This window comes from Sardina pilchardus, chromosome 15 (genome assembly GCF_963854185.1).
Source record: "Sardina pilchardus chromosome 15, fSarPil1.1, whole genome shotgun sequence".
Taxonomy (NCBI): Eukaryota; Metazoa; Chordata; class Actinopteri; order Clupeiformes; family Clupeidae; genus Sardina; species Sardina pilchardus.
The window spans coordinates 30,680,917-30,702,698 of NC_085008.1; the positions used below are offsets into that span (position 1 = coordinate 30,680,917).

General features: G+C 41.8%; 2 protein-coding genes across 3 annotated transcripts in view; both read right to left on the reverse strand.

Moving 5' to 3' along the window:
- Window positions 1–94: 94 nt before the first annotated feature.
- scly (selenocysteine lyase) lies at window positions 95–10,359 on the reverse strand. 2 transcript variants are annotated; one of them, XM_062556247.1, is made up of 13 exons: window positions 10,284–10,359; window positions 9,616–9,707; window positions 9,418–9,527; window positions 8,801–8,901; window positions 8,284–8,470; window positions 7,722–7,849; window positions 7,462–7,617; window positions 6,692–6,798; window positions 6,548–6,584; window positions 4,993–5,076; window positions 4,574–4,676; window positions 3,313–3,388; window positions 95–2,548 (listed from the first exon to the last, which is right to left on the reverse strand). In XM_062556247.1, the coding sequence occupies exons 2-13, from the start codon at window positions 9,702–9,704 to the stop codon at window positions 2,395–2,397; spliced, it is 1,332 nt and encodes a 443-aa protein (XP_062412231.1). In that variant the 5' UTR covers window positions 9,705–9,707; window positions 10,284–10,359; the 3' UTR covers window positions 95–2,394. The 2 variants fall into 2 exon arrangements, with proteins under 2 accessions (XP_062412231.1, XP_062412232.1); XM_062556248.1 differs by having other exon boundaries at window positions 9,616–9,739; window positions 10,284–10,348.
- A 1,461-nt stretch (window positions 10,360–11,820) lies between these two features.
- The window catches only part of kif1aa (kinesin family member 1Aa), a 67,286-nt gene continuing 57,324 nt past the window's right edge, over window positions 11,821–21,782 (reverse strand). The window contains exons 43-50 of the mRNA XM_062555949.1: window positions 19,964–20,109; window positions 19,088–19,279; window positions 18,485–18,556; window positions 17,912–18,033; window positions 17,426–17,569; window positions 16,810–17,002; window positions 16,382–16,500; window positions 11,821–16,209 (exon numbers count right to left, since the gene is read on the reverse strand). Of these exons, the coding sequence (XP_062411933.1) occupies window positions 16,167–16,209; window positions 16,382–16,500; window positions 16,810–17,002; window positions 17,426–17,569; window positions 17,912–18,033; window positions 18,485–18,556; window positions 19,088–19,279; window positions 19,964–20,109 (1,031 nt within the window). The 3' untranslated portion in view covers window positions 11,821–16,166. The remainder of the gene's footprint in view (window positions 16,210–16,381; window positions 16,501–16,809; window positions 17,003–17,425; window positions 17,570–17,911; window positions 18,034–18,484; window positions 18,557–19,087; window positions 19,280–19,963; window positions 20,110–21,782) is intronic.

The window sequence follows — 21,782 nt, forward strand, 5'->3', positions numbered from 1 at the left end:
GGGATTACAGTAAGCCTTATTTCTACAACCGTTTTAAAAATTCATCCCATTTTGAATGGACACAATTGTGCAAATGACAAAAGAGGACAGAGGATTTAAGTCAGGTCGATCCATCGGAACTTTAATGGTGCTCTATCAGAGCATTATCAGATTAGCATTGAAACAGAGTGGGAAGTAAAAGTACGGTTAAAGGAGACGGTATGCTACCAGCTGAAGTTCACTTAGCTCGGGCTAATGACCTTAAGCTCAGTGCCATGCCATACTCCGCTGGCATCAATGTTACAACCATTATATAACCAACAGTTTCCACTGTTTTACATTTCTTTATTGTTAGAATTTTCTTTTGTGGTCACTTTTCAATTTGTTTTGATCAAGGGTCTATCAAGATATAATAGATAAAGTGCAATAATCTTTTGTACACAAATTAGTAAAATATTACCACATTATTTTAAAAACACGTTTGACACAATTATTTGTTTTATATCCCAAATAAACAATACTATGAAATGTGCTGATGTGCATCAAATAACAACATATTTATACATGAAAACAGCCCAGTAATCTTTAAAACGTCAGTTTACAAAAAAAAGAATGTTGAAATAATGAGGAAAAAAGACACTTGATAAAGTTGTACCCTGATTCACGCAAACAATTGTAAATTAAAAATGGGAAGGGGGTGGTGTGGCTTTTTTTCACTAGCTGTTAATAATAAAGAATAACAATAATGATGTTTCTGGCGCTTTTTAAAACCCACCAGTACAAACACAAAACACCTCCTTTTTAAAGAACTCTACATTATTTGTGATCTGACTTTGGTAGTACTTTGTAATGATAAAATAGTCTATTTCAGCAGGTGACTGGAGACACTATTTATAGACGTTTTTCATGGCTGTACGACACGGCTTCATTTGTGCCATCTTTACTAAAGTCATCGGTACTTAAGTTATCTTTCGAACTCTTACAGACCTCTTGCAAAGAACCGATGCCACAGGGTAATTTCCCATCAAACAAGTACTCTAGTGTCTGGCAGTATGGAGCCGGTGAAGAAAACCAGTTTCGCGAACAACTCTGAGGAATAAATGTTGTGACATGTGAAAGCCAACAGCAGCATCTGCAACTTGGTCGAGGTTCACCATTCTAGGAAGAACTGATCTCAGCTTCAGATAATCCGTTCACTGAGTGGCACACATCATCTGGTGCATATTGCTCATAAAGGGTAACCGCAGTAGTGTCAGAGGGTTTGGGGGAAAACTGTCTAGGAATCACATTGATGTGCCATGATGCAAAAGTCTGTTTCCTGAGCCACTTATAACCACTTATTTCACATATCAGAACAAGATGACCGCATTTTGCTGACATATTTTTGAGTTGAGACGAATTGTTTTCAATCGGTCTTGTACCAATTTTAGGATACAAGGTGGACCACATTCTGTGTTATGAGCGACTGCAGAGCTTAACGGACCTTCTGAGGATGTCCTTGATCGTTACGACTGGCTCTAATTCATAAAAGCGTGCAGTGTTCAGAAAAATGTAAATGTTATTGATGGGACTGGCTAAGTTGATGAGCTAGCCTTCACTCACAAGCTAGTGTGACAGCAAGCAGAGAAGAGGCATATCTGCATGCTCACTCAGAATTTAATTCCCTTACAGGAGAGTTGAATCTTGTGTTACGTGTCTACACATGGCTATCTACCTTTTGGCAATCCCATGTCCCATAACCGTTATCTAGCGTTTAAAAGCCCCTTGGCTTTTCCTTGGGTCAAAGAGCAAAAATGCATGACTATGCTCAGATATTACATTGACTGAACTTAGTCCAGTTATTTGCTCCACTTGGCTTCTAGCACGGTAGGTACTTCACTAAGGGCGCACTCACACTAGATACGTTTCACCCGTACCGTACTGGAGCACGGTTGCCTCTGGTTCCTGGTCTGCGCTCACACTGCATATAATCAAACCGTACTTGGGTACGATTGAGTTGCTGTGTTCTAGAATCTTTATGCAACGTGTGATTGTTAATTGGAACGTTATTGTTTATTTCATTATTAATGACGTCCTGTGCTTCCATGCGTACCGTACCGGAGTCCACCTCCTCAAAGCGATCGAAGCGATCACACTGGTCAAACGAACCGGACTTTAGGGGCCAAGTGTACTCGGGTACGGTACGAATTGCCTAGTGTGAGTACGCCCTAACAGAACCAAAGACAGTTTGAAAAATGTAACTAAAAACTGAATTAATACAACTAAAATTCAAAATAATTTAAATAGTATTTTATCTATTAAATTCTTTTGAAAGGAAAACAAATTAAATACAACTCTCAGTTCATCATTACAGTGAGCCCTGATCAATGATTTGTGCTATCGCACAGAAATTCCCTTTCTTTTGGTGCAAAAGTACTAGTTCATTCTTTCCAGCACGTCTATTGTCTGCCTAAGGTCCTCCACGACTATGTCCACGTCCTCCCGCGAGGTGCTCCGCCCCACACTCAGACGGAGCGCATTGGTCGCTGCGTCATAAGGCACTCCACAGTTCAGCAAAATACGGGAGGGCCTTAGGGTGGAGAGAGAGACACACACACACACACACACACACACACACACACACACACACACACACACACACACACACACACAGACAAAAACATTTATCAACTCACAATTATATCACAATTACTGTATACCTAAAATTATCAATGAAAACTGTTGAGCAAGGTCATCCAAATTGTTAATGACTTCATATATGGGTGAATATATTCAGATCCAGTACTGGGTTCTAAATGTCAAATTCAATAAGAATAAAATAGTTTAGAATAACTTTATTAGATGTGTTAGATAAACAAGTGTAACTGATGTTTATGCATATGTTGGTGTGTGGTGCCTAAGAATGCATTGATGTATATGATTCCTTAATTTAAACAATATTAAGAAGCATACCATAATTTCTACTATTAGCCGCGGCCTATACACTGATTTACGGGGGCAGTTAATATGGCATTAATATGGTTTTGTTCCTTTTAACTTACATAAAACACTGTCCTGCGGCTTATTCACAATGAGGCTAACACACAGGAAATGACTGTAAACCAACAGAAAAAAATTCTCCGGCACAGCTGTGGCGCAACTGGCTGGGGCACCTGCACCTTACGCTGGCGACCCAGGTTCGATTCCCGCCCCGTGGTCCCATCCCGATCCCACCCCTACTCTCTCTCCTCTACTCACTTCCTGTCACTCTCTACTGTCTCTGTCATTAAAGGGCCAAAAAATATACCAAAATAGATGCTGATGTAAATGAGAGATTACTAGAGGGCCACTTACCTATCAACTTGGCCCGAGTGGCAGGCAGCTCCAACGCTGGCTAGAAGTCTCTTGCAGGTGGCCAGCACCCGCCGACCTACCGCAGGAGGTGGGGATGGACACATCATTAATTCACACCTGCCCTATGTCAAACACGAGACCTGGGGACAGGGCTTGACCCAATTCTCAAGAAGACTTTCACTAGCCCTGTTTATACAGATACATTAAATACAGTCTATGTTTGGTGGTGTACTCTGTTCCGATTTGATTTCTTTCTGCACAGCTGTTTCTCTATGTGGCAACAATGCAAAATGACGTAAACAATTGAGTTTTAATGGTGGCAATCGGAAATAAAAAACGTCCACGTAAAAGCTCCTACTGGCACAACAAAACTGCTATGTATAGAGTGGAATTATTTGGAAAGTGCTCCGTATTTACTGTTGTAAAACTCAGAGGTGATTTAGAAAAAAATCTAAAACGAGTCTCAGAAATTAGACTGGCAGTATAGACTTTAAAGTATGTCATGATATGTCAAGGTATTTTTTTCAGTACCTATAACTGCTGATATTAAAAAGCACCACTGTCTTCTTGGCCCCAAGTTACATCAGCTTACAGTCTTGAGTCATGCAAACAAACAAACAATGATCCCAAAATCTAACTCAATCCTGACCATCATCAGCGAATAACTACTCTTCCTCTCTTTAAGGCGGGGATCACACTAGCCAGCGGCAAGCGGCAGGTTTCCTATTGTTTTCTATGGTTCGGCAGCGGAACGGTGACAACGCTGGCGTACCGCTAGCGTTGAGCAAACTGGGAGTTGGACTTGGTTCAACTTTGAAGAGCAACGCTCGGCACATCACAATCAGTTTTAGAATGTTTAGTTATTTTGACCAATCAGATGCATCTAACAAGTAGCAGCAAAGATTGAACTTGGCAACGAGATTGAATGTTTTGGATGTATTATTATGGTCTGAGCGTTGCGTTACGCTTGCCGCTGGCTAATGTGATCCCTGCCTAAATCCTTGGTTTGAACTCTGCCTTCGTTCACGCTTGTTCTCATTCTGCATTTGAGGTGCTCATATTGTGGTGCATACTGTATGTAAATGTCAATTAAAAACTGTAATTCCGTACATTCGGTGCACATCTTCATTGAACTTAATGTCCTGTACCTAAATGGCCATTCATCATTCATTCATTCATGGTAGTATACATTTACAACTGAACTGTGCTTTCATTAAGGTCACCACAGAGCCAATGAACCAAACCATTGAGCCAAACTTACCCACAAATCCTCGACCCAAGATGGATACATTGCACGTGTTTGGAAGGTTGTCAGAACCGGGGAAATTACTGTTGAAGCGGATTTTATCTGCCCCAAACACAGCCTACAGCAGAGAGAGGGTAGAGTTGATGAACAAGAACATAGATTAACAGAAGACTGAGCAAAGATGACAAAGATATTAGCTTAAGGTAGTGAGAGAAAATATTTTTTTAGGTGTCTGTCAAATGCAGCAAGGATTTAGTATCAAATTAGAAACCTTTTATATTACAAAGAAGGAAAGCGAAGCAACATTAACCCATGTTGAACAAAAGAGGTTTAAAATGCCACTGAAGTGCATTTACGGTTGGCCCTTTGACATTAAACATAGAACAGCGTTTAGTTAACTTGACTGAACACACACACAGAGAAGCTGAACGCACCAATAGTCTCTCCTCCAGGTAGCATCTGATGTCGCGGAGATGTGTTTCATACTCTGACAGGTGTGTGTTCACCAGCTCGGCAGCCTGTGGGACACAAGATACACACATGCACACACACACAAAGCACATTTAATTTGACACAGGATACCTGGCTCTTGCACCACTGAGCAAGGTTGAAAAGACATAAGAGAATAAAGGAGACCCGTTATTATGGGACAGTGAGACAAGGGAAACATTCCCAATCCCAAATGAGGCTGCACACTGCGGTGGGGTAAACCCATTGACTTCAACTCATATCATCTTCGGAAAATACACATTATCTCAGACCTCAGCGTTCCAAGTGCAAGTGGGGCCTTCCAGATGTGATTATCTGATCCACCAAGCATGCGATTTAATTGCCTGGATTATTCTGCGATAATTACACACCCATAATGACACGGATTACAAACCATGCCAACTGTCGAGAAATGCAATTACGCAGCTACTCATCCACCAAACAGCAACTAGAGATGCATTTGCTGAAGGAAATACCAGTACATGCAAAGAGGTTGCTATGATGTTGCTAGGGTTATTATTGTGGCTGTTATGTTAATTAAAGTGGTTCCAATGCAGGATGAATGTCGATAGACAGATGGATGGATGGATAAAGAATGGATGGCTGAACAGATTGATGTAGATGGATGGAGAGATGGATGGATAGATGGATGAGTAGGGAAGGTGCCTAATTTTAATATTCCTACTTGAATGGAAAGAGAAACAGGGCAGGTGAGCCTTTGAAGAGCTGCAGCAGCCAGCAGAACACAGCTGCAAGACAGTTGATACATGTAGATATATGTGGGGAGACTTAGATAAGAGAAGAGAAGATAAGACACAAGTTCCACAAGTCTCCAATTAACATTAATGCAGCAAGGGCTTACTCTGGCACCCCCCCCCCCCCCCCCTGCAATAATAGAACACGAAAACTGTCAAACGTTGGCACCTCTTGCTCCTGTCTGGACCCGCTCTAAAATCTTTGGGTGCACAGCAACCAGCTTGATTGCCTAATTATGATGGCAGTAGTTGAAAGTCACATACTGTAGATTCCACAATGCATTTTCAATGGGAAACTTTCACTTGTTTATGAATGTTATCAACAACGAAAAATACATTGCTCAAGGCGTCCTTTACATTTACAAGACCTACGCAACGGCATTTGCAAGTTTGTATGTTAAGTGGTCCAAGCTGAATAAGACACGAAAAAGGTAAAGATAGTAACATAAGATGTATTTGCTGAAGGAAATTCCTGTGCAAGCAAAGCAAAGGTTCTTTTTTTTCCATTGCAAGTGCAAATCAGTGCACAACACAAGTTTCAAATTAAATGCAGAAATATCCTGGAAGAATAATAATAAGAAATAGCGATTGGATAACAATATAGTGCACTGCTTTGCATGCACTGTACTGTAATTAAATATGGATGCGGTGACAAAACTGAAATGATCAAGACACTTAATATAATATAGACCTCATACTTTATACTGTAAAGGCTTAGTAAAACAAATAGCAGTTGGCACCCTACCTTTCCTAGTCCAGCAATCATTGGAGTATTTTCAGTGCTACAAAACAGACAGTGTGAAGATATTATACATATTGATCAATCCCATTGAATTTGTTTAAGTAGTAGATGGTAAAAACATGCAATATATTAAGAAACTAAACATACCCCGGCCTGAAACTGCGCTCTTGGCCTCCACCAAAGAACAAGGGGTAGAGAGGAGAGGTGGCACCAGGTCCGTTCACATAGAGTGCTCCAACTCGAGGTGCATAGAACTGCAGACAAAGGATCATCTTAGGTTAGCGCTATCATCTTAACTGGTGAGGTAAAGAATAGACCTCTGAAGTTCGCCTACAAAAGCTGCCATCTTTGAGATTCGGTATCTGGCGATTTTTCCTATGGGAAAATAACATGCGGATTTTGAATTATCACACCTGTTAAACTCACGCGGGGACGATAAAGTCTTATATGCAGACGTGTGTTCAGGAAAACACCTGAATTTCCGATTTTGTCATCCCCGTGAGAGTTTAACAGGTGTGATAATTCTAAATCCCCATGTTAATTTCCCATTGGTAAAATCGCCAGATACCGTATCTCCTTATATGGGCAAAGATGGTAGCTTTTCTGTAGGCGAACTTCAAAAGTCTATACTGTACAGTGAATGTCCAGGTTCTGTAGATCTACAGAAGTACTGTAGATGCTTACTAAACAAGTTAGTTTTACAACAACTTACAAAAATGAACACTAGATGAACTAAACAGCAATTTACACTACATTACGTTTCACTTTCATGTGACAGTGGAATCAAGAGTGGCACCGGATACGAATGAGGTACCTGAACAGCCTTCCGTAGCCTATTAATATGCAGACTAGCTTCTGCTACTGGTAGATTGGTACATAGATAAACCAATATTGAACCACTAACACGGGTGTCAAACCTTGTGTCCCACTATCGTCAGGTAATCCACGCCCATGTCGCAAACATCTACTCGAATCTTCCCGATGGCTTGGGCCGCATCTGTGTGGAGGAGAATTCTGGGAAGAGGTCTCTGTTTATTGACCGCTCTCACCCTCTGACAGATCTCTTTGATAGGCTGAGAAAACAGAGTAATACAGTTAGCATCTGCTGCTCAGCCACCGAGAATGTAATATATATAAACAGAGTTTAATATTTTATCAGTGTGGAGCATCCTCTCACCATGATAATTCCAGTTTCATTGTTGGCAGTCATGATGGAAACGAGACAGGTGGTGGGGCGCACTGCGGCAACAACATCTTCCACCTCAACCTGACCGGTCACCTTGGAGACTGGTACAGAAGTGACCTCTGGGACAAGTATCAAAACATGGACCTAGTTATAGGAAGTTACTTGAACTCAATGACGCTAGCCTACAACCAAACTGCACAAATACAATACTATAATCTACATAATAAAAAACACAAATATCTATGGAAAGGTTTATCTTTCGGTAAGATTCAATCATTGGGAGACATAAAATGTTGCTTACATGGATAATTATGCTGATATGCCAAGCCAAATTACTCACATTTGGATATTCCAATGTAGAACTTTGTACATGCTAAAATACTGTACATGCTTAAACTGTGGTGACTGTAGTGCTAGACAACTCTGTGAATAGCATTAAGGGCCCACATGCACATGTCTAAGCAGGTAAAAGTCCCTGTGCACTGACCCCCAAAGTGTGAAACAGATTGCATGTGGCAGTAATCTGCATGTCTGTAGACGGCGGCTGTCCTACCTGCCTTGCCCTCCTTCTGTAGGTGCTCAGCCGTCAGTTGGATGGAGCTGTGCTCTATGTTGGAGATAATGAGGTGAGGCAGGATGGTTCTGCCGTTCTGCTGGGAACTGTCCAGCCCCTCCCTCTCCGCCACCTGGCGACTCTGCCAGAAATGCTTCACTGCTGTGTGGAACACCAGGTTGTTGGCCTGAAAGAGACATGAGTGACAGAGTGTGTATTTGCGCACATCTTAGACACAGAGGACAAAGACAGAGACACTGCACATGCAACAGACAATAAAAAATCAGAAAGGCACAGGTACAGCTGAAAAAAGAGATTCAATGCATTCTACACTGAAGAAAGCAGGAATGTGAAAAAACTCTGAGACCTAAAAATAGAGCAGCCTAAGAAGACACTACTGCACAGCTTCCAGTGCAAGTTTGAGAACACTCTGTGACACACACACACACACACACACACACACACACACACACACACACACACACGAAGATGGGCTAGTTCAATGGCTCTTGCATACCTCAGTTCCCCCTGAAGTGAAGATGATATCCTCTGGTTTTCCTCCAACCACTCTAGAAACACTTTCTCTCGCCTGGTTAATTATATCTCTTGCCTTCACACCTATCAGAAACTCAAAGTTAGACTGGCTGTGAAAGAAGCAATACATCAGTATACAGCAAATAATGAAAGACATAAAAAGATATCCAAATCAGATTTACAAAAGACAAGCACCCATTTCACACGCACATATCAATGTAAACGTAACAAACAATGTGATCTTACTGATGTGTATTGACCTTTATTATGTCCAAAATCGCAATTTTCCAAAACAGATAGCATTAACTACTTGCATAAAATGCAATTAAGAACATGTTCTGGCTGGTCAATTTGCCATCTAATCCAAAAGCATTCTGTCTTGCTTAACTAACACAGACATCCGAATGCAGACATGTGTGTTAATGCAAAGCTAATAAGGAGGTGAAAAAAACGTAAGATGCATAATGGAAACTAAGCGAGTGTGTATTACAAATAAACTGCGTACAGCATTTATTCAACATAAGTGCATTGTGCATCAGAGTAATCTATCAGTGTTTTTTATCTGAGCCCATGCACCAATGAACATGGGAATGTCTGCACCTGGAAGGTAACTGCTGCTGGGGTTGGCCCAAGCCTCCCTTATTGCAACTGTGACTGCGTCCACAACCTCTGATTCCATAGGGGTGGTGGCATTGTAATCCATATATATCCTGCCAAACAATCACATAATAGAGATGACATTTTTGACATTGTTTACAGTCATTAAAGTCACCCAGGCTGCTTGCAAGTTGTTCTTACCTCTCCTCGTCCACTTCGGAGAGGTGGCTGAAAGAGTGACCCCAGTGTGAATAGTCGGTCACAAAAGAATGCGCTTGCTTCTCGCACATGTTCTAGGGACGCGAGAATAAAGGTAAATGTAGACCTGACACGTAAACAAATAATCCGGGACATTGTGGATATGATCAGTAACATTGTTGATAAAAAAGAAACAACAGTTTCAAATTGTACATAAGGAGAATGCTTCGGGGCTGATCGACACTGAATGAAACAGTTACATTAATGTTACTTTTCAACCAATTCTAGTCACTTCTGGTCACTTCACTTCACTTTATTGCTTGTTGTCGTTTATTCCCTGCTCAATGTCAGAGGTCTCGCCAGGAAGCATTTTGCATTTCGTGAGCAATTCTCCCACTGCCATATGCAACCCATCAAATATACCCAGAAAAATAATATCCGAAATTGCATTTGGGGTTAATACCAATGTAACTACTATGATAACAGTAGATGTCATTTTGGGTGCTAGCATAACTAGCCTAGCTTAGTTTAGCGACTATCTGGGAGGCAGGGACTACATACTTTATGATCAAAGATATGAAACAGAGACAATGAACGTTACACTACAAAGTGATGATGTGACCTGCAGACTCAATTGAGTTGCTGGCCGTTACAAACTTCTCCAGACTTACCACAAGATTGAATATGGTCAATGATTCACAGTATCTTACTTCACTTCACTACTGCTGATGACACGGCGAGCCGCGGAGCAGCCAGGAAGTGAGGTGGATTAAGATAAAAGTCCTCTTTTCCAGGGTGCTTTTCTCATAGAAATATTGTCCATACACTGATGTTTCACTTCAGAGTTCCCTTTGGAAATGTAAAGCAATTTCACTTACTGTCTTCACCAATAAATAAAAGCATAGTTTATAAGGCTTATAATCTTAATAGGCCTTTATTGGCTACAATGGGATCCAAATTCCAACATTTTGTAGGCCTAGGCTACCCTAAAAAGCCTAAAGTGTTGAATGTTGAGTGTTGAATATGTTGAGTGTTTTTTTTTTTGTTGTTGAAAATGTTTGTGCATATTGACATAGAATAGCCTATCTGTTCAATTTACCGGTGATATGTGTATTTATTTGTTCATTCTTGTTATTGTTTTGACTAGATCCTGAAATATCCTATTATAACTGACATCAGTGTTATCAATTTTTTATAATTACCTTACTTTACACGGCACATTTAATCCAGGTTTAGCTGGTCTTTGGTCTTGAGTTTATAGTCTAATTTGTTGGACAGTATAGGATCACTTTCACTCTATTGGATGAAATAAACAATAGGTTACAGTATGGTAGCCTAATCTAGGCCAGTGGTTCTCAAAGTGGGGTCTGGGATCCCTGGGGGTCAAGGAGTCCGCAAAATAACTTGCTTTAAAGGATAAAGTTGGGGTTTATCATTCTAAAAACCTATATCTACAAACGACCCTTTTCACCAATAAAACAAGCTAATTGTGTGACATTTAGGCTGTAACGGTAACCAATCATTTCAGGGCACTATTTTGTTGACCATTCTTAGTGCTGCTTAGCTTGGTTTATTTGCCAGCTATAGCTAGCTGATCAATGTGGAGAAATGTTAGTCAGTCCACATCATCAAGTGATGTAAAACCCATGGTTTACAGGTCTCTCATTGATAGCGTTCTCTAGTTTAACGCAGTGTCCTATTATGGAAACCTCAGTTTAACAAGCTGACTCAGGTGTCCAACCAGGCCAGCAACTCCTGAACCTATAGGCCTACAGTTGGTCCATGACCAAGAAGTCAACCCAGGTCTGTGGACAGACACAGAATAATGGCAAAAACATGGTTGTTGCTTATTCATATGTCTATGTTGTATGTATGCCCTACTGTATATTTATTCCGTTTTTCACTGTGTTGCCAGATTGCCAGAAGACAAACTGTGTATTTAAGAACAATAAAGTTCTTCTCTTATCTTCTCTTTCTTATCTTATCCTATTGGTCTATGCAATTGACGACTCGTAATCATCTGTTCTCATAATCTTTCTTTATATTGTTATACTGCATGAGCTTTAACAACCTGTTGTATATCAATAATTGAAAACTTTGATATAATTGTGTCCTCTGTGTTGGGCTACTGGAAAAGATCCCATGGGCGATATATCAGATTACAAAAATGCATGTCAAAAAAAGGATAGATGACACCAGAGACATCCATAGTGTTGCATAAGTTCCACGTTTATTTGATATCTGACAATGTGTTAAGTGTACACAAACATTTGACTCGTTAAACTCCAACACTCAAATAGAGACATTGAACTACTGCCCATTTAAAATGGAATAAACAGCTTACCGCAGCATAAAACACCATTCACAGCAATCATGTTTATATACAATGCAAAATAACATCCAGAAGAAGATAAGAGAGAAAATAGAAAAAAAAATGCCCATGACTTTATGCTTTGTTTTGCTTTGTGCACACTGAATGGAAAGAAAAATGAAAGCACACAAATACTGTGCCTGATGGAAATCTGTTTTGTAGAGGCTGTTTGGAGTGTGGACAGTGGGTTGGTGTTAATGGTGGTGGTGACAATGATAATGATGATGAAGATGATTACTCCACTCTGTAAACACTTTATCAAAAACTGTGCTGGCCAAGAGATGTGCAGATTCTTCATCATCTCATACCCCGCTGGTGCGTAGTAGAGCCCATTCCATTAAATGTGCTCACTACACCTCTTCGATCTACCTACTGTATAACCTAGCTGAAAGAACGGTAACTTCCCTCTAAATGAATTCACAGCAAATAAAAAAAAACTCAACAATCCCCTTAGTTTGATATTTACATCTCTTTAGTGTTTAAACGATGCACTTACAGCACAATCTAGAGGACCGACCCATGACCAGGATTGGAGTGATTAGACTGGTCAAAAGAACTGAACTGTTCACACTGTAGCATGTGAGATGTTTACTATGGATGCAATGAGCCGAGACTCTCTCCCAGCCCAGCCAGGCCTTGCCATAAAGATTGCATGCGCTACTCGATTACAAACGCAGAACAACGCAAGCAGTACACTTAGGCTGATGATGTGGGGCGGTGACTTGTCTGGTGGGGACATTTGATAAGTTCAGTATTTTGATAAGCTCTGTAACTAATATCAGCAAATAAATGATTAACCAATAACATCATGACCCCTCCATTTTGGTATCCATGGAGGGGGGGAAACAAACACAGAGTGTGTGATTTGGTTGTAATGGAGGTCTTTCCATTGCAGTTCCCTCTGCCATATGATTGCTTTCTTTAATCGTCATCCCTGTAGGCTGGCTGACCTCGGGCTTGATGACGCCTATACTCCACCCTGATAGGTGCTTCCTTCGGGGAACTAGCCAATCACTGACAACACTCTGGACATTGCCAACAGCCAGGAGGCAGAGAGGAACAGTTTTGGTTCTTGCACCGTTGGTTCCCAAACTCAAGGGCAAGAACAGCTCAGCTGAACACCTTCAAGGCTGTTGTGTCCTACATTTACCAAGTCCAAGCATGAAAATATAATTAAGTGGACTTATCTCCTCACTTGATAATTTGCATAAATAGTGTGAGTTCATGAGCGGTGTGTGTGATATGTGTGTCCCGCATATAATACAGAAATGACTAAATTACCACAACAGACAGCCCATTTGAAGCGCTGTATGTGATGTACAATCTCTGCAATGTAAACACATTTGATAGATGCCACATTAACAGCATCAAAGCCAGTTTTAGTTGCACGACATGAACACAATCTAAACTCTCATCAACGGCAAACAAAAACACAAAGATAGCACAGCTGTTTTGCAACCATGGCATTCCAAAGTGGAAGCAGGCATCTCGAACAGAGAGAGAGAGGGCCATACAGAAATGCAGCCTGAGAGTTAAAAGCATGTTGCGCTGCACTGAAGAGTGAGAGACCAGAGAACATCATCAGAGAATTGTAGAGGAACTGCGTCATGACTAGCTGAAGAGGATACTATGAGGTTAGGTCCATTCGTCCAGAATCTGGGTGGGGGTGGGGAGGAAACCGCACTTCACATGGGTCCATATGTCCTTTCAGTGATATATTTATATATATATATATATATATACTTTTAAGTAGCTATCAGTAGAAATGTATCATCTATTCTAATCACTAGATACAGTATGCTTAGAAAACGTTGCATGTGACAACTCACAGTCACATTAAGTGCATAACTTGTACACTCAAATTTACAAACTGAATAAAACTATGTACTATGTTTGCCAGTGTGTACAAACTGATGAGCATAGGCATGGGGGGGGGGGTTGGGGTCACCACATGAGAGGACAAAGAGGGTTGGGCGTGCGACACTGAAGCAGCTTGTGTGGATGACAGAGATGGCGGGAGGAAAGGAACAGGGTAGCGATATGGATGAAAAGAGAGGCACTAAATTATATCAGTTTCCAGACCCTTCTCCAGTGCCCTGTCCTGATGCTACAAACGCCAGGGGAACACAAAAGACTGCCGGACAACTTGTACGTAGGTCGTCTTTCTGACTGAGGATGTGTTGTTTGATGTGTTACATGTCTGATATGGTTTCTGTCTGACACGGGTCAGACTCAGTTCAGAGCAATTACTCTTGAGTATTTATCTGTTTCTACAGTATACTATTCAGGGGTATCGACATCTAGACCTATTTGTCTAATCTCTAGAGTCTAGTTTTGTGTCATTGTAAATGCGATGTATCTCTCTGTGTGTGTGTGTGTGTGTGTGTGTGTGTGTGTGTGTGTGTTACATGTGTAATGGAGTTAAGTGTGTGTGTGTGTGTGTGTGTGTGTGTGTGCATATACTGTATGCTAAAAGTTTCTGCTCTGTAACTGATCTACATACTGAATTTCAAGTAATCAAGCAGTCTACAGTATCCATTGATGCAGTTCCTAATCAACTGCCTACACTAAGCACATGATTTCCTCTGATTTGAAGAAGGGTCAAGGCAAGTAAGTTATTAGTGTTTGGGTGAGTAAGATGGATTAGGGAAACTCATGATTAAAAAGTGCCATATGCAGAAATTGCACTGTACTTCTTTAAAAATATAAACTTTTTGATCTTTGTCAATAAATACACGCTGAAATAAATACATACGATGTTACAGAAAATAAATACCTACATTGATAAAAAATTCTAATAAAGATTTTTTTTTTTAATCAAACAAAAGATATTTCATCAGGGGGGAACGAAATAGATCTTTTCTTCCCCAGAATATTAGTGGAACAGTGGGATTAATGATTAGCTAATAGTTTAACCTTAGTAAAATCTACTTAACTACCTTCTCTAAATTATAACAGGGCATCGGGAAAGCCTATCACTCCTGATTAAACAAAGATGAGTTACTTCAACAGCCCTCGTCTGGCCTTATGGCCACAATTTGGGGTACAGCAGAACTTTATGCACATCATTGAAACTGTCCTGAAGTGTGGGAAGTCAATGTGTTATGACATGATTTAAGACATGAGAATCATTTGTCATTTTTTTTTGGAATTGCTAAATTCTTCTGTATTTGTTTCTTTTTTTTCTTCCATACATTTTTGAAATCTTAAAGCACATCAAGACCTTTTCTATGGAGAGCAGTGGATGTTTACACAAGTATTGATGGTGGGTTCCAGAAGCACTGGGCAGATGCAAAAGCATTCAGAGATTACATTTTTGCAAAAGACTTATCAGTTATCACTGATCTGACCTATCAGCAGAAGCCAAGAAGATTCTGGAAAATAATGGCGGTTTCTGGTTTGAATACTGACCTGCTGTAATATTGTTCACCTGTTAGAGGACAAGCAACACAAATAAGGCCATTTATCTGCAAGTTTTTTGTCATATCTTTCATACACTGAGGTACAATCATAGGGTGGGGTGGGGTGGGATATCACCTTCCTGATGTTACAAATCTAGCAAAAAAGCCCTGTCTCTCGACAATTTGGTCAACACACTGCTCTCTCTTGACTGAAGAGATCAAAAGGTTCAGAACTGAAGAACACCTACTATTCAGTCAAAAAAACAAGAAACCGACGCCTCATCTACACACCATTGGCTATTGTTTTGCCTTCTTTTTTTCTAACCTTTAGAGTTTACATTATTCTCGAGTCTTGGCGATTTTAAGCGTAACATTCTAGGACCCACAGATGTGTCACAGCGAGGGTCCGTCAGTACACTGGTGGTCAGATAGTGCTTAACTGAGCATGTGCAGACACTGGGGGAGAGGACAGGGGAGACAGGGCACAGTTAAGAAGAGGGGGACAGGGCTCTGTCAAGTGGTCTATTTACAACATTAGTCTTAATCTTCCTTGTGTGTGTGTGTGTGTGTGTGTGTGTTTTCGATGTATGCTTATTTTGTATTTTATGGTTATTGGTTATGGTTATGGTTATGGTTATTGTATTTAGCAGACGCTTTTGTCCAATACGACTTACACAATATATAGGACAGTATGTGTGTGTGAAAATGTTTTCAATTGCTCTGTGTGTTTATGGTTTCTGTGTGTGTTTTTAGATCCTGTGTTTGGGCCTGTCGGGGAGAGCTTAGATCCTCATCTGTCCAGCTCTTCTTCTGGAAAGCTTCGATCTGTCAGAGAGAGAAAGAGAAGGGGGAATGAGTGCATCATCAGGTCAGTAAGGATCAATTATTAGTGTGTGTGTAGCAAATGAATAAAAACAGATCCTGGTCTGGTCATATGAAAGGAATGCAATCTTTCTCAGTCTCTCTGGTTTTCTGTCTTGCAGTCGGCGTACTGTACCTGATGGAGCCGGCGAGGAGAGGGTTAAATGCATACAGCCAGTCATGCATCTCTTTGTCATTGCTGGCTTGGAGGAGTATCCCACGATGCTCTGTGCACACAGCAAATGTGTTGGGGGTCTGAAAAACAAAACGGCACCAAAAAGCAAAGACACAAAACTCTGGTTAGTGGGATCCTCAACAGAAGACAGCTATTGCAGGTTTGCCACTTTAAGACTTTCCTACATATCTAATTTTACAGAACTTTTAAATTATGCACATGAAGCACTTTTAGGACACAATTTAGTCAATGAAGACAACGAAATGTGCACTTTGTCTATGTGTATAGCTGACATTAAAGTTATCTATTTATCTATCTATCTGAAGGAATCACTCTGGTCACTCCAGTCACTCCGGTCCATTGCGGTCCATTGCGGTCCATTGCGTTACCTTGAGCATGGCCTGCTGGTCTTCGCTGTACTCCACCTGGGCGGAGGAGAGGTTGAGGATGGCGCGCTCCACCGTGTCCCTCTCGGTGTTGTAGATGTAGACGTACGGCCGGCGCACCACCACATAGCGCTTCACCCAGCCGTTGGTGTGGGGCTCCAGGAAGTGCAGGTAGCCTTTCTTGGACACGATTGGGCTGGGAGGGAGGAAGAGGAGGAGCCACATGAAGCGACACACATCAGGACACCCGCTACAGTCATTTCCTGTCTACAAGACACAGTGTGTATCCACATGAGAGTGTTCCATGCAAATAATGAAAAGGAATTGGCATGTATTAACCAAACTTTATTACACATTACTTTCTTGTGTCATAAAATAGACCATTTCAGGTGATTACTGGTGTCAAGTTATCCATGGTGTAGGGAGTGGAACTGAGAAATGACCTCACGCCAGACTTGAACCTGGGTCCTAATGGGCCTTGTGTACCGGCAAGTGGTATGGGATTCTGCAGCTGGCATCACAGCTCCCAAATGAGTGATATTTCTTGCATCATTCCGCATCTTGCATCATCTTGAAGACACACTATACTGACCCATGGCAAAATTGCAGGCCCTCTTACCTGACGCGGATCTCCTGGATGTCAGGGACGAAGAGGCGAGACCTGGGCTTGGGCTCTGGGGGTCCAGTGGGGGACTTCTTCACCTCTCCCTCCTGCAGGACGTTGGGGTCAGGACTAGCAGCGCGGGAGCGAGGGGTAGGGGGTCTGCAGGCAGGGACAAGAGTCATGCTAAGCTGTTCCCAATATGACCATGTGGTGCCAGCACTGGCCATATGTCGAGATAGATGTGGCAGGCATATTACTGATTTTCTATATAGTCAAGTTTAGTTTCAAGTCAAGTTTATTTATTTACATAGGAGATATATTATTTCTACATACTATGTAAAAAACATCTATTGCAAATTACCACAGGCAAATATCTTAGCAAATAATTTGTTAAACTAACACAATGTAAAGTACATCAATGCAGTAACATCAACAACATCAACATTCAACATTGTAATTCATTGAAACCCTATATATATGAATGTTTACAAAATATCAAACCTGAGTTCAGTGTTGCCATAGCGACCCTCGGATAATGAGGGACACGTAGATGATGGAGTCATGGTGTTCAGAGCGGTGCCTGAAGTAGAGTCCCTCAGGAGTGTCACAGACATCTCAGACAGCTAACACACACACACACACACACACACACACACACATAGAAGACACAGACAGGCCTACATTAATTTAAGTCATAGGGTAACAAAATCAGACAATGTGAATCATTACAGTAATACAATCCAATTGTTCACATAACGACCCTATTATGAACCTACTGAATTATGAACATAAATATAATGCTTTGTTAAAAAAGGGGGCGAACACTTCTGTTGAATTTGCTTGGCGTATCACACTAAAAATGATATCAACACAAAAATAAAAGTTGTTTTTCACTTGTATTGAGGAAATTCTTCAACATCTCACTTCTGCCAAAAACAACATGCTGAAACATTTGTCCGAGGCTCTCCCCTTTTTCGTGCTAACCACAATAACAACTAGCAGTTCAACGAGGCTCTCCAAGAATTTCCTTGAAAGAGGATGAAACATTTCAGCTGGGGCGCACTGTGTCCTCACCTTGCTTTCACTGGCGCTCACACACACGTGGCTGTAGTCTCTGTTGAAGGAGTGAGTGAGCAGCCGGAGACACTGACGACACACACACACACACGCACACACACACACAGGAAAAACATCAGGCGTGTAGTCAAAACAACTACTCAAGTCAACACAGACACTTAAAGCACAATAGGATGAATGTGTCCTACTGAAGAGAGACCCCTGTGATATATTTGAACATGAGCAGAGTGAGCACAATGTCACCCCCCTGCCTTATGGATACACCAACTGTCACTGTTGGTCACTGGAGATCATACCTCGTGACGATATTCCTCTTTATCTTTATATTCCTCTTTAGTTTTGCACACAGAAGCTTTCAGTGGAATAGCTGTTATCATATCATTGTCATAGAGTTATCATAACTACAGCTGACAATAAGTCTCTATTCACAGAAACCACTGATGGTATTTTATTTGCAAAATATTGCTAGATTTTCTATGGGTCATCTTTTGTACTAAACATTCGGCTACAAAACAGCTTTTCTAGCCACGTGTGGAATGACAGGAACACGTTCTTCTTGAAGAACCCCTTCATGAGCGAGCACAGGCTGGTCAGTCTCACCTTGGCGGCCAGCTCTCTCTGCCTCTCGTTGGGAATGTCGGGGCCGAGGCTGGGGGCCTGGCCGGCATCAGAGGAGGAGAAGGGCGAGTCACATAACTCCTCGCTCCCGCAGGACAGCAGCGACTCCTGACCCAGCAGCAGGGTGGACTCCAGCTTCTCCCTCAGGAGGAGGTAGTGCCGAGTCTTCTCCACCTGCAGCACACGCAGCACACACAGACGGCACGGCCAGGGTTAGAGGCAGAGCTCCGCTCAAATGTACACTGACATCCCTGTCTTAAGCTTCTATACAATAGAACTATATACATAGCTAGTGTCATAACCCAAGTAGACCAATTAGATTTTAGTCACACAATATCTTTCTAGTGCTATTATTTAAGTCAATTAATACTTAATTATTTTTTAGCAGTTTAAAGGGACACTTCACCGATTAGCATTAAGCTTTGTATCTTTAGAAAACCAGTCATGTTTTTGAATGGTCGTGTATCATTCCTTCAGTTTGCCTTGAGATGGGAGAAATACGGATTTCAATTAAACCCATGAATAGGACTTCCTGCTTTCAATGATGTAAAATGATGATTTTTAAATCATTGAAAGCAGGAAGTCCAACATTGAAATCCGTATTTCTCCCATCTCAAGGCAAACTGAGGGAATGAACGACCATTCAAAAACATGACTGGTTTTCTAAAGATACAAAGCTTAATGCTAATCGGTGAAGTGTCCCTTTAAGGAGACTAACTAAGTGGCTGTGAATTATGTAAATAAGTGTCTATTGCTAATGGCAACTGTATTGGCAATGGCCTGTCTATGGACTGATAGTGCTAAAGTGCTATGTTGTGTGAGTACTGGCTGTGATGTTGTAGCATCGTGCTAGCTGACCTCCTGCAGGAGACTGAGCTTCTCCAGCTCCCACTGGTGGTCCAGGATGAGGCTGTCACTGCGGGGCCTCCAGCCTGCCAGGTTCTCCTCCCCGCGCACGTACGCCACCGAGGTGTCCAGCACCCGTCTGCGCCGGCGTTGCATGCCTGAGGGAACGAGGGGAGAGAGAAGGATGAGAGGAGAGGGGAGAGAGAGAGAGAGAGAGAGAGAGAGAGAAGAGATTAGGTCAGTGACCTTCCCCGAACACAAGTGAAGAGCACTGGTGAGATGGAGAGAATGTGAGAAGGGTCAAAGGTGAAGCCAGTAGAGCAAAGTGCTCAGGCTGGTGACTCCGAGGTCAATAAGTTCAGAATGTTTGGAGAAGAGTCCGAAGGGGTTAGAGATTAGAGGAAGAGAAGGACACAGGTCCCAGGTGAGAGGGAGTCACAGGAGGCAGTCACAGGATTTATTTGAGAGAGTTTAGAATATGAGATGTGAGTGCACCGGGGGCGATATAAACTCTTTTGTGGAGAAAGAGAGGAGATCCCACTATAAGCAAGGATTTTGACAGGTCACAGGACAGACAGGTTAAGTGGAGTATGAGAGAGTGTAGAGACAGGAGAAGACTAAGGGGTGAGACAGGACAAGGCTGAGAGGTGAGACAGGAGAAGACTATGGGGTGAGACAGGACAAGGCTGAGAGGTGAGACAGGAGAAGACTATGGGGTGAGACAGGACAAGGCTGAGAGGTGAGACAGGAGAGGACTAAGGGGTGAGACAGGAGAAGACTACGGGGTGAGACAGGACAAGGCTGAGAGGTGAGACAGGAGAAGACTGAGGGCCAGATGTACTAACACAGCGCTAACAGCGAGTTTTTGTATACGCAGACTGCGAACGCTGTGCTTTGCTATATTGCGCGGAATTTACTAAGCTGTCACTTCATTACGTTAACAGTGGTCATCCCCGCCCGTTCCCGCCCCCTTTACATTAATTCTCTAATTGCATGTGCAGAGCTGAACCACAAGCGCAGTTGAATATTGCAACATTAAAAAGAATCAAAGTTTAGCGATCATACATGATACAAAGAGATGTCAACAAGCTGCGACAGACAGAGTAGGCCTAGTAGTTCTACTAATACAGTACACTTAAAAAAATAGGCTATACTTGTGAACTATTTACTGCACGTAGACTAAGGATATGACTTAATGCCTGTCTAACAGATTGGGAAGTGTAGGCTATATCCTGAAAGAGAAAATACGATTTTAGAGAGGCAAACAAAAGTTAAGTTTGCTTTTGACATAGTACAATGAAGAAAACTGATGCTCTGAATGTTGATTCAGCTGTCTCTAAACGTTTTTCTAATAGACGCATTTAACTGCCATTTGGATTACACCTGCTTTCAGAAGGCGTAAGATTTTCAACGCAAAATAGACGTGCACTTTCATACATATGGCGGAATACTTAATCAATCGCTATTAGCACCTCTCCTCCCCTGTGCTTGTGCGTTACACCCATTTTCAGCTGATCTGCCCAAGAATTAATATGCATGACGCGGAAAAGCGCAAATAGCCATTCTCAGCTCCCACGACAGGCAGTCTGCGTGTTTCTCTCATTGCGTCCTGTTTGTACATATCCTCCCCATATTTATACGCGCATGTTACGCCTGAAATGGGCGCAAAACATTACTACATCTGGCCCTGAGAGTTGAGACAGGAGAAGACTAAGGGGTGAGACAGGAGAAGACTAAGGGGTGAGACAGGAGAAGACTGAGAGGTGAGACAGGAGAAGACTGAGAGGTGAGAAAGGAGAAGACTAAGGGGTGAGACAGGAGAAGACTGAGA